Consider the following 12,134-nt stretch of genomic DNA (forward strand, 5'->3'; position numbering starts at 1 on the left):
ACCAGTGGTAGGTAAGCTGAGGCCCAAGGATACCCAGGAGTGTTTGACTTGCCGGCACTCTATCCCAGTTTATTTCTTCCTCTACATGGAGTCAGACATATCCTACGCCCTTAGGTTGGAAGGCTGAGGCAATAGCAGAGCTTGGGAATTGACTTGAACCCTGTTCTGGCAACCAAATGCAAACAGATAAAGGATTCCAGAGGCCTCACATGTGTCCCTGAGTTTCTGATGAAGTGGTGGTATAGACCCATACCTATTTCACAGAATCTCCCCTTGAACTGGTCAGGACAGGTACAGGTGAACTTGGATCTCCGCCTATGCCGGGAGCAGGTGCCGCCATTTTGGCAGGGATTTGGCCTGCATGCAGGAACCACTGTGAACACAGGAAGTGGGTCCAGGAAGGCTCTTTAGAAGGAGTTGCAGCTACATCTGAGCTGGTGAGGCGATATTGGTGGCACTTTTCTGGTGTCCATCTTTTCACAAAAATGGGTCACCAAAGGGGAAAGAGAGACCCACTGACATGCAAGAAAACGTACACACAAACTTTAAGAACATAAGCAAACATGGATGAAGCAATATGATGGAGGCCAGCAGAAAAGAGTATATAAGTAGATGGGTCGCTCAGTAAGGAAAAACAAGGTGCATAGACTGAGCAGGAATTTGGGGGCCAGTCTGAACTAGGTCGAAACTTAGCTCTGCCTCTTGACAGCTGTGTGACCATAAGCAAGTTAGCTAACCTCTCTGAACTTCAGTTTCTTCATCTGTAAAACTGTTTCTTGTAGTGTTTTGGGGACAATGTGAGAGAGAATGTAAATATCCTGGGACAATGCCTGACTCATAGCAGTGAATAAATATACATGGTCCATTCTAGGAAAAGACCAGGGCTTACTTCCTAGATGAAGTGAGTTTCAAGATGATTTTTTTTTGTTAGAAAGAGACACAGACAAGTCAATTCTCACTGGACTTTCCAGGGATAATGAATCTTAAAAAACACTAGTTAAAAGGGCCATTTTGGATGCCACCGAAACATTGGATGTATCTGGACTTCCACACAGGAGGATATCGACATCCCAGGCACAAGCCACGGTAGAGAGAGCTTTGCATAGAAGAGGCCTCCAGCACTTACCTGTGGAGCAGTCTGCACCCCTGTAAGGGTGTTTACAGGCACAGCGGTAGTAAGGAGAACTCCGAGTAATGAGACAGTCTCCTCGGCCACATGGGTTGTTCTTGCATTTGTTTTGCACTGTAGGAGATCAATAGAGAAGTAGGGACAAAGTACAGGACATTATTCGGGGCACATTTTACTTTGAGAGGTACCTGTACAGTACAGTGTTTGGGAGGGGAGTGTGGGGGCATGGGGAGAGGTGGTATTGGTGACTGATAGAGCATGTGCCCCCTGTCCATGGTACTGAAACATCATGCTACCTTCCTAGACAAGGCTTCTCTCTTATCCTTGGGTCATGGATGATTGCTTCCCAGTTCCTTATGAGTTCCTAGGGCTCATAGTCTTTATTATGCTATTTTTATAAACACCTTGATAATTTTTACACCTTCAAAAAAATAGAGCTGCAATTTGAGTTTCTCCATTGTATAGCTGATTTTATATTCCATTTACAATTTTGTCATTCTTCCAAGAAGTTGAGGGATAAACCCAGTAACTATGTTTGTGCCTGATACCCCAAACCATCCTGAAAAATTTATTGAAAGACTTTGTAGGATTGAAAATGGTAGGAATAACTGTAGAGGGCACAGAGAAAAGAAGTCAACCATAAAACCCTCACTTCCTCCCCCACCCCACTTAGATGGTTGCTAGATGCGACAGAATCCAGGTTCTCTCTAGGGGTGCAATTAGCCCGTAAGAATTCTATTCCCAATACCTTATCACATAGCCTCATGTTATGCCCACAAGAGGTCACTAAAAGTGGACACACCTTTTATCAGAGTCTCCACGAGTGAGGATGGCAGGAAGAGAGAGCGCAGGGCTGGGAGTTAGGCACCAGGTCTCTAATTTCTGCTCTTCTCTTAATTAGCTGTGTGACCACGAGCAAGTCCCCTGTACACTCTGGGCTCCCTTTCTCTAACAAGGTTGAGCCTTATGTGCCCTGAGAGCTTTCCTGCTCTTGTATATGAGAACAACATTTCTCTGTTGAAGTTGGTCTAAACACTCTAAACAACGAGTCCTGAGTTTAGAACACATCTTGGTCAGAACCCAGCTATTATCTCCTCTTACCCTCAATGTTCTCATCTGTGGAATGGACATACTAGTCCTAGCTAAAATGTAAGGGTGAGGACTCAGTGAGATGCTGCCTGTGACCAAGCTGAGGAATCTATTATGCACAATATAATATGTGTGATCATCAGCCTTTTCACGGGATTGCTGAACCCTTCTTTACCCCCTAGAATTGGAGGAGAAACTGCCTCTTGTTCAACATGGAGGGAAGATTGGATCCAGTGAAGGTCCACTCACCATTCTGACACCTGTTTCCAGAGAAAGGGGCTGGACAGCTGCAGGTGAATGTGGCCCCGCTGATGCGGCAGTCCCCACCATGTGCACAGGGGTTGGACAGGCACGGATCTAAAACACGTGGGCGGAAGTCAATGTTGCAATGAACAGCAGGCAAGAAGCCCCCTGTCTCTTCATTGAATTTCCATCTCCTGCCCCAAATGAGAGAGGAACTGCATAGCCAGTGATCGGGGAAAGGGGGAAACACGCATTGACCTTAAAGAGCCAGGAAAACTGCCATCACAAGACCAGAGGGAGGGATTCAGGTTAGTAAGAGGAGAGGCAAGAAGGAATCGTGACTGTCTCCCTCAGCCTGGCTTTGGATGGGGCCTTTCTCGTTGAGTAACTCCCCTTTCCCGTCATCAGTGTCTCTCTCCTCCCAGTCTCGCTGGGAGTGCCACGGGGTCTGTCTCTGATGCCGAAGGCATTTCACAAGCCTGAAGACCTCCCCTACTCCCAGTGCCCAGGGGTGGAGGTCAGGAGTGGGGAACGAAAACCCACCCCTAATGAAACACAAGCTTTCTGAACATCAGGAAAGAAGACCAAAGGCAAGAGGGGGACAGAAGAATTGACGGCGAGGAGGAAATGACCCAGTGGCCTTCATCTTTCTTCAACTACTTGTTCAGTTAGATTTTGTCATATTTCATCTGTGCCTTTGGCTTTTCATGGTTGTCTGAATGGATCTTCCCTTGGGGAATTCTTTATCCTTCTGTTCACACACATTGTTCTTTGGTTCAGGAACTAGGATCCCTGGGCCTGGCTCTTGTTTTGATGGTCCCTTCTGATGTTCCCCTGATGCCCCGTATCTTGGCCCTGCCTTCCAGGCCACTTCGCAGTTACACAGCTTTTATTCCAGCTGCTAAGTGCTTTCCATTACTTCTACTGATTTAGTCACATGGCTTTGCTTAGGCCCAGCTTCTCATTTTCCTTTCTGTCTCAAGAAGCCACAAAAACAAAAACAAAGGTGGCCGAAGCACACCTGTGTGAGCACGCACACACACACACACACACAACATAACAACTGTGCAAATCTTCTGAAGAGTGAAAAGAGAAAAACAAAAAACAAAAAACACAGCACAGCACAATGCCAAATTTGTGAATGCTCCAGTTCGATGCCTAATGCTAAGACGACTCTTCTGCATAATTAGGACTACCTGTCATGAAAGCTCTGGGATGATTTTGAACATGACTCTAACCCACAGTGTCGGGAGAGCTGGATGACGATGTACTAACTTGCTGCGTGACCTTGGCTAAGTCAGCTCCTCCCTTGGCCTCACTTGCTTCACCTGTCATTTGAAAGTGGGAGAGATGGTCTCTAAGAACCCCCCCAGTATTCATAGTATGTAATTCTAACTGAAAAAAAAGCCAGTCTAAATAATTTTTTAATACTTATTTTATGATGCTGGTCAGAGAGGAAGAGAAGAGAGAGCCCTTGCATGTGGTCACACATAAACTCCCCTCCAGGTGTGCTGCTCTCCCCCCAGGAGGGCCCCCCAAACAGCTTTGGTACTGACCGTCCTCTGCGTAGTACCAGCCAGGGTTCTCGGGATGGGCAAGAGCACTGCTGGCGTTCTCTTCCTGGTCATAATACTCTTGGCTGTACTCATAGTGGTCGAGAGTCCAATCTACAGATGTGGGAACAAGACAGAAGAAACCCTAATCATCAGACCTAAAGAAGTCACCATTTTATTTCACTGAAAACCCCCTTTCCCAAAGATTTCTAGGTCCTGAAGGAGGGTTCATGTGTCTTTCCAGCTCCTGACACTGACGGGGCAGATAGAAGGGGTCAGGCATCGTGAGCTTTCATTTGAGGGGGCTGTTGTGACCCAGTGAGCCAGCCCTGGCATTTGGCAAGGTCAAGAGCACGTGATTGGAAATGGGGAGAAGACAACAAGTTCTGGCTTTTCACTAACCGTGACCTTGGACAAGCCAATTGTATTCTCCGTGCCTCAGTTTTCTCACCTGTAAATAGCAGGAAGATGACTGGGGCGCAGGAAGTCTCCAAGGTCCTGTATGAGATCTGCCCAGGGTCAGATCCAGTGGCACTTGAGTGCCTTGTTGGGTGGTTCTGTGAATGAAATTTCTCAGTGGGACTTTATCAGTCACCTTAGCTGAATAAAGTCAAAGAAACTTGTCACTTTTCTTTCAGCTTCAGCATCAAACTACTCCCGAGTTATTTATATAGAATCATCGTAACTGTTAATATTTACTGAGTCTTTACTACGTACCAGACTCTGGACTAAGCATTTTACATGAACCACCCCATTTCATTCTCATAAAAATCTAGATGTATTATTATCTCTACTTTAAGCTTAGAAACCTGAGGCTAAAAGAGGTTAAGTAACTTGTCCAAGGTCACATAGCTAATAAATGACAGCATATGAACTAAGGCAGTTTATCTCCATATATCCCTTAAATTGCACTCTCTCAACTGCTTCAGCAGGTCTCTCATACTGCCTCAGATAATTCACACTTACCCTTGGGAAAGGGGTCCTATCATTCCCATTGCGTATCCAGCCTGCTAATTAGGAATTGCCCAAGGACAGCCTTGAGAAGGTTCACGGATCTTGCCTACTGAAAGGAAGGGCAGTATATGGCGTTGCCCATGGTTGTAAACCTTACACTAGACCAGTCCACTAGGAAGAGCAGGTGTGTGTAAGCCTCAAGCTCTTTGTTGTCTGGGGCCTTGGAAGATGCTGATAGCTCTGTGGCTGATGGAGAGGAGTTTGGGATTTGAAGAAAGTTGGGTTGACTTTGCTCTCTCCAGCTGGCAGGAGTATGGCAAGTCAGCAAGTCGAAGCTGTAAGGAAGCTGTCCAGAGATGCATATGATAATGAGGCAGGAGCAAATGCAGATAACCGACTTGAAAAGGCACTCCCACGGAGCCAGCCAGCGATGGCCCGGAGGATGGCACTTTACCTAAGCCCGATTATCAACCACATTATCTTATTCGTCTCTCAGTCATTCCCTTAGAGTCTTTATCTCTTTGGCTTTTGAAAAATCGACTTTTGCACAATGGCTGTTTTATATTTCCCATTAAAATGGAACTATCTTTTTATTTCCTTTTTGAATATGCCAACTCTGGTTCCTTGCCAAAGTTTCACCTCATTTATCACAGTGTCAAGTCAAGACTCCCTTTGCTTCCTCATTATTTCTCCAGAGCTGCTTTTCCCCACTATGAAAATGCTCTCAGAGGAGGCCACCTTTCCAGGCATGAGGATCTAGGTTGAAGATAAGGCCATTGTCTTCCTGGAGCAAATAAAGTTTCTTTCCATCTAGCGTGATAAAGCAGAGAAAGGGTGAGAAAGTAAGGGGAAAAAAATGTTTTTCTGAGTTTGACATGAAAGATTTCAAACTGACATTTGGAAGAGACAATGAGTTTGGTAATGAGATGATTGCCCCATTTCTTTCTTTCTTTTTTCTTTGGAGAATTGATTTTTGTTTTTCCAACAGGTGTTTATAGATAAGCGCCTTCGAATTGCTCCTGTAATTTCTCCCATCACTCCCACAAGTCGAGGTTCAGACTGGATAATCTTGGTTAGACCATTAAGAATCATTTCTTTTGCAGATATTCGGAAATGAGGGAAGGTTTTACATAAAGATGGAATGGTATGATTTTTCCAGATGACGGAGGATGGGTGAAATATCTGTTGGAGGGTTTTGATTTGAATCCAGCCCTATTTACAAGGTCTGTTCACCTCTCAGTGAAGCTAAGGAGGGAATTAAACACATAGACTTTGAGTTACATTCCTGCTAAGTGAGGCATTAAGTCCCTGCTATTCTCCAGGGTCCAGGGTCCTTGGCTGAGGTGGGATAGAAGCAGCAGAGGCTCAGTGGCCCCAGATTGCCAGAAGCCATCCAGTTGGAAGACTGCAAGGGAAGGCACCAAGATCCTTGACATTTGGGGTGGGTTGCAACATGTTTTGAAAATGCTTTTTAGAAGAATCACCTGGGAGGGTTTCTCTACCTCCAAACTTAAAGCTTATTTTGTCTTTTCTATTCTATTGGTACTTCATCCCATTGCCCATGTAAGAAACATGTATTGTGCACCTACAGTGGGACAAGTATTATGCCAGGTGCAGGAAGGCTTTGGGAACAATGGAGAATTATACAAAAAAGAGTGGGATGCTGCCTCCAGTCAAAGGAACCTCGAGTCCGGGGTGGATGGGGGAAGAAAGCCAGCTAAGGAAGGAGATGAAAGGGTAGTGAAGAGGCAGGGGAGCTGGATGTGGCCAAGTCTAGCTGATAGCCTCAAGTTCCACATTGGCACTCTGGTGTGGTATGAGCCAATCTGATGAAATAAAAGGGACTGATTCTTCACCTCTCCCTGTGGCCATGCTTTTTGCAATGTGCCATTGCAGTTCCTCCCACCAAAAGATGGAGTCACAAATCAATAAAATTAGAAATGAAAAAGGAGAAGTTACAACAGACACCGCAGAAATACAAAGCATCCTAAGAGACTACTACAAGCAATTCTATGCCAATAAAATGGACAACCTGGAAGAAATGGACAAATTCTTGGAAAAGTATAACCTTCCAAGACTGAACCAGGAAGAAATAGAAAATACAAACAGACCAACCAATCACAAGTAATGAAATTGAAACTGTGATTAAAAATCTTCCAACAAACAAAAGTCCAGGACCAGATGGCTTCACAGGTGAATTCTATCAAACATTTAGAAAAGAGCTAACACCCATCCTTCTCAAACTCTTCCCAAAAATTGCAGAGGAAGGAACACTCCCAAACTTATTCTATGATGTCACCATCACCCTGATACCAAAACCAGATAAAGATATTACAACAAAAGAAAATTACAGACCAATATCACTGATGAATATAGATGCAAAAATCCTCAACAAAATACTAGCAAACAGAATCCAACAAAACATTAAAAGGATCATACACCATGATCAAGTGGGATTTATCCCAGGGATGCAAGGATTCTTCAATATACGCAAATCAATCAATGTGATACACCATATTAACAAATTGAAGGAGAAAAACCATATGATCATCTCAATAGATGCAGAAAAAGCTTTTGACAAAATTCAACACCCATTTATGATAAAAACTCTCCAGGAAATGGGCATAGAGGGAACCTACATCAACATAATAAAGTCCATATACGACAAACCCACAGCCAACATCATTCTCAATGGTGAAAAACTGAAAGCATTTCCTTTAAGATCAGGAACAAGACAAGGATGTCCACTCTTGCCACTATTATTCAACATAGTTTTGGAAGTTCTAGCCACGGCAATCAGAGAAGAAAAAGAAATAAAAGGAATACAAATTGGAAAAGAAGAAGTAAAACTGTCACTGTTTGCAGATGACATGATACTATACACAGAGAATCCTAAAGATGCCACCAGAAAACTACTAGAGTTAATCAATGAATTTGGTAAAGTTGCAGGATACAAAATTAATGCACACACAAAAAATTAATGCACAGAAATCTCTTGCATTCCTATACACTAATGATGAAAAATCTGAAAGAGAAATTAAGGAAACACTCCCATTTACCACTGCAACAAAAAGAATAAAATACCTAGGAATAAGCCTACCTAGGGAGACAAAAGACCTGTATGCAGAAAACTATAAGACACTGATGAAAGAAATTAAACATGATATCAACAGATGGAGAGATATACCATGTTCTTGGATTGGAAGAATCAATATTGTAAAAATGACTATACTACCCGAAGCAATCTACAGATTCAATGCAATCCCTATCAAATTACCAATGGCACTTTTCACAGAACTAGAACAAAAAAATCTTAAAATTTGTGTGGATACATAAAAGACCCCAAATAGCCAAAGCAGTCTTGAGGGAAAAAAACAGAGCTGGAGGAGTCAGACTCCCTGACTTCAGACTATACTACAAAGCTACAGTAATCAAGACAATATGGTACTGGCACAAAAACAGAAATACAGATCAACAGAACAGGATAGAAAGCCCAGAGATAAACCCACACACCTATGGTCAACTAATCTATGACAAAGGAGGCAAGGATATACAATGCAGAAAAGACAGTCTCTTCAATAAGTGGTGTTGGGAAAACTGGACAGCTACACGTAAAAGAATGAAATTAGAACACTCCCTAACACCATACACAAAAATAAACTCAAAATGGATTAGAGACCTAAATGTAAGACTGGACACTATAAAACTCTTACAGGAAAACATAAGAAGAACACTCTTTGACATAAATCACAGCAAGATCTTTTTTGATCCACCTCCTAGAGTAATGGAAATAAAAACAAAAATAAACAAATGGGACCTAATGAAACTTCAAAGCTTTTGCAAAGCAAAGGAAACTGCAAACAAGACGAAAAGACAACCCTCAGAATGGGAGAAAATATTTGCAAACGAATCAACGGACAAAGGATTAATCTCCAAAATATATAAACAGCTCATTCAGCTCAATATTAAAGAAACAAACAACCCAGTCCAAAAATGGGCAGAAGACCTAAATACACATTTCTCCAAAGAAGATATACAGATTGCCAACAAACACATGAAAGAATGCTCAACATCACTAATTATTAGAGAAATGCAAATCAAAACTACAATGAGGTATCACCTCACACCAGTCAGAATGGCCATCATCAAAAAATCTACAAACAGTAAATGCTGGAGAGGGTGTGGAGAAAAGGGAACCCTCCTGCACTGTTGGTGGGAATGTAAATTGATACAGCCACTATGGAGAACGGTATGGAGGTTCCTTAAAAAACTAAAAATAGAATTACCATATGACCCAGCAATCCCACTACTGGGCATATACCCAGAGAAAACCATAATTCAAAAAGACACATGTACCCCAGTGTTCATTTCAGCACTATTTACAATAGCCAGGTCATGGAAGCAACCTAAATGCCCATCGACAGACGAATGGATAAAGAAGAGGTGGTACATGTATACAATGGAATATTACTCAGCCATAAAAGGAACTAAATTGGGTCATGTGCAGAGACGTGGATGAATCTAGAGACTGTCATACAGAGTGAAGTAAGTCAGAGGGAGAAAAACAAATATCGTATATTAACGCATATATATGGAACGTAGAAAAATGGTACAGATGAACCAGTTTGCAGGGCAGAAATAGAGAGACAGATGTAGAGAACAAACATATGGACACCAAGGGGGGAAAATGGTGGTGGTGGTGGGATGAATTGGGAGATTGGGATTGACATGTATACACTGATATGTATAAAATAGATAACTAATAAGAACCTGCTGTATAATAAAGTAAATAAAATAAAGTTCAAAAAAAAGAAAAAGATGGAGTCAGTTTCTCCATCCCTTGGGTCTGGCTGGCCTTGGGACTTGCTTTGCCAATAGGTTCTAGTGGAAGCATTGTGTGCCAGCTCCAAGCTTCTCTTTCTCTCTCTCAGGGACCCCTGTGACTGCCGTGTGAACAAGTTTGGGCTCTTCTAAGTAGGATAATGGAACATGTGAGGCAGTCCTAGGCCCCAGCCAAGGTCTCAAACATGTAAGAAAGTCCAGCTAATCGCCTAGCTGACTACAGACACATGAGGAAGCCCAGTCAAGATCAGCTGACCCTGTCTAGGCTAGAGGAACTGCCCAGCTGAACCCAGTCCAAATTGCCAACAAACACAGTTTGAACTGCACACATAGGTCCACTTATATGTGGATTTTTTTTTTCAGTAGACACATAAGTACATGCACTGTAAATGTATTTTCTCTTCCTTATGGTTTTCTTGCTAACATTTTCTTTTCTCTGGCTTACTTGTAAGAATACAGTATATAATACGTATAACATACAAAATTGTGTTAATCGACTGTTTATGTTATCAGTAAGGCTTCCAGCCAAGAGTAGACTCTTAGTAGTTAAGCTTGGGGGGAGTCAAAATGGATTTTTTACTACATGGGGAGGTCAGGACCCCCAACCCTTGAATTGTTCAAGAGTCAACCATATCATGTAGTAATAACAAATGAACACACATGGCTTAATATTGAGTTGCTGGTAGGATACGAATTTTAGATACTAGAATTCCTCAGTGGCCCAGGTGGTTGCAGAATTTTAGGTTTCACGGCTGGATCTCAGAGGGCACGTCTCTTGAGTTTTGTATTTAACTTGGTCTATCTGATTTCTTTCCTTCAACTAGACAGTTGGTTTCTTAAGAGAAAGGGCCATGTCCATTCCTCTTTCTACCCCACAGTGCCCAGCACAGAGCCCTATATGTTGTTAATATATGTGTTGGACAGATCAAGCTTTCCTTCTATGGCCAAGCCTCCCTTCCTTCTGATTGGCTGGCACACAGTGGGCACATAGCTCTGCCAGTGAAGATGGTGTCTGCCTGGTGCAGAGTAAACAGGGAATTCAGGAAAAAAACTATTTGAGATTTGGGTCATAGATATTTGGTGAAGAAAATACCTGATGAGCTCAATAGGAGGACAGAAATTTGTCCAAGGACATTCCTGGGGAGACAGGGAATGCATGCAGCCTGACATGAAATTTGGTTCCATTGGTAGTTTTTTTTTTTTTTTTAATCAGTCATCAATTTTATACATATCACTGTATACATGTCAATCCCAGTCGCCCAATTCAGCACACCACCATCCCCACCCCAGCGCAGTTTTCCCCCCTTGGTGGCCATACGTTTGTTCTCTACATCTGTGTCTCAACTTCTGCCCTGCAACTCGGTTCATCTGTACCATTTTTCTAGGTTCCACATACATGCATTAATATACGATATTTGTTTTCCTCTTTCTGACTTACTTCACTCTGTATGACAGTCTCTAGATCCATCCAAGTCTCAACAAATGACTCAATTTCATTCCTTTTTATGGCTGAGTAATATTCCATTGTATATATGTACCACCTCTTCTTTATCCATTCGTCTGTCGATGGGCATTTAGGTTGCTTCCATGACCTGGCTATTGTAAATAGTGCTGCAATGAACATTGGGGTGCATGTGTCTTTTTGAATTATGGTTTTCTCTGGGTATATGCCCAGTAGTGGGATTGCTGGGTCATATGGTAATTCTATTTTTAGTTTTTTAAGGAACCTCCATACCGTTCTCCATAGTGGCTGTATCAATTTACATTCCCACCAACAGTGCAGGAGGGTTCCCTTTTCTCCACACCCTCTCCAGCATTTACTGTTTGTAGATTTTTTGATGATGCCCATTCTGACTGGCGTGAGGTGATACCTCATTGTAGTTTTGATTTGCATTTCTCTAATAATTAGTGATGTTGAGCATTCTTTCATGTGTTTGTTGGCAATCTGTATATCTTCTTTGGAGAAATGTGTATTTAGGTCTTCTGCCCATTTTTGGACTGGGTTGTTTGTTTCTTTAATATTGAGCTGAATGAGCTGTTTATATATTTTGGAGATTAATCCTTTGTCCGTTGATTCATTTGCAAATATTTTCTCCCATTCTGAGGGTTGTCTTTTCGTCTTGTTTATGGTTTCCTTTGCTGTGCAAAAGCTTTGAAGTTTCATTAGGTCCCATTTGTTTATTTTTGTTTTTATTTCCATTACTCTAGGAGGTGGATCAAAAAAGATCTTGCTGTGATTTATGTCAAAGAGTGTTCTTCCTATGTTTTCCTCTAAGAGTTTTATAGTGTCCGGTCTTACATTTAGGTCTCTAATCCATTTTGAG

General features: G+C 42.4%; 1 protein-coding gene across 1 annotated transcript in view; it reads right to left on the reverse strand.

The window, feature by feature from the left end:
* The window catches only part of HABP2 (hyaluronan binding protein 2), a 37,854-nt gene that overhangs the window by 9,821 nt on the left and 15,899 nt on the right, over positions 1-12,134 (reverse strand). Inside the window, exons 3-6 of the mRNA XM_059901124.1 lie at positions 4,018-4,128; positions 2,468-2,575; positions 1,127-1,243; positions 254-373 (exon numbers count right to left, since the gene is read on the reverse strand). Coding sequence (XP_059757107.1) covers positions 254-373; positions 1,127-1,243; positions 2,468-2,575; positions 4,018-4,128 — 456 coding nt within the window. The remainder of the gene's footprint in view (positions 1-253; positions 374-1,126; positions 1,244-2,467; positions 2,576-4,017; positions 4,129-12,134) is intronic.

Source organism: Balaenoptera ricei, chromosome 16, assembly GCF_028023285.1.
Source record: "Balaenoptera ricei isolate mBalRic1 chromosome 16, mBalRic1.hap2, whole genome shotgun sequence".
NCBI lineage: Eukaryota > Metazoa > Chordata > Mammalia > Artiodactyla > Balaenopteridae > Balaenoptera > Balaenoptera ricei.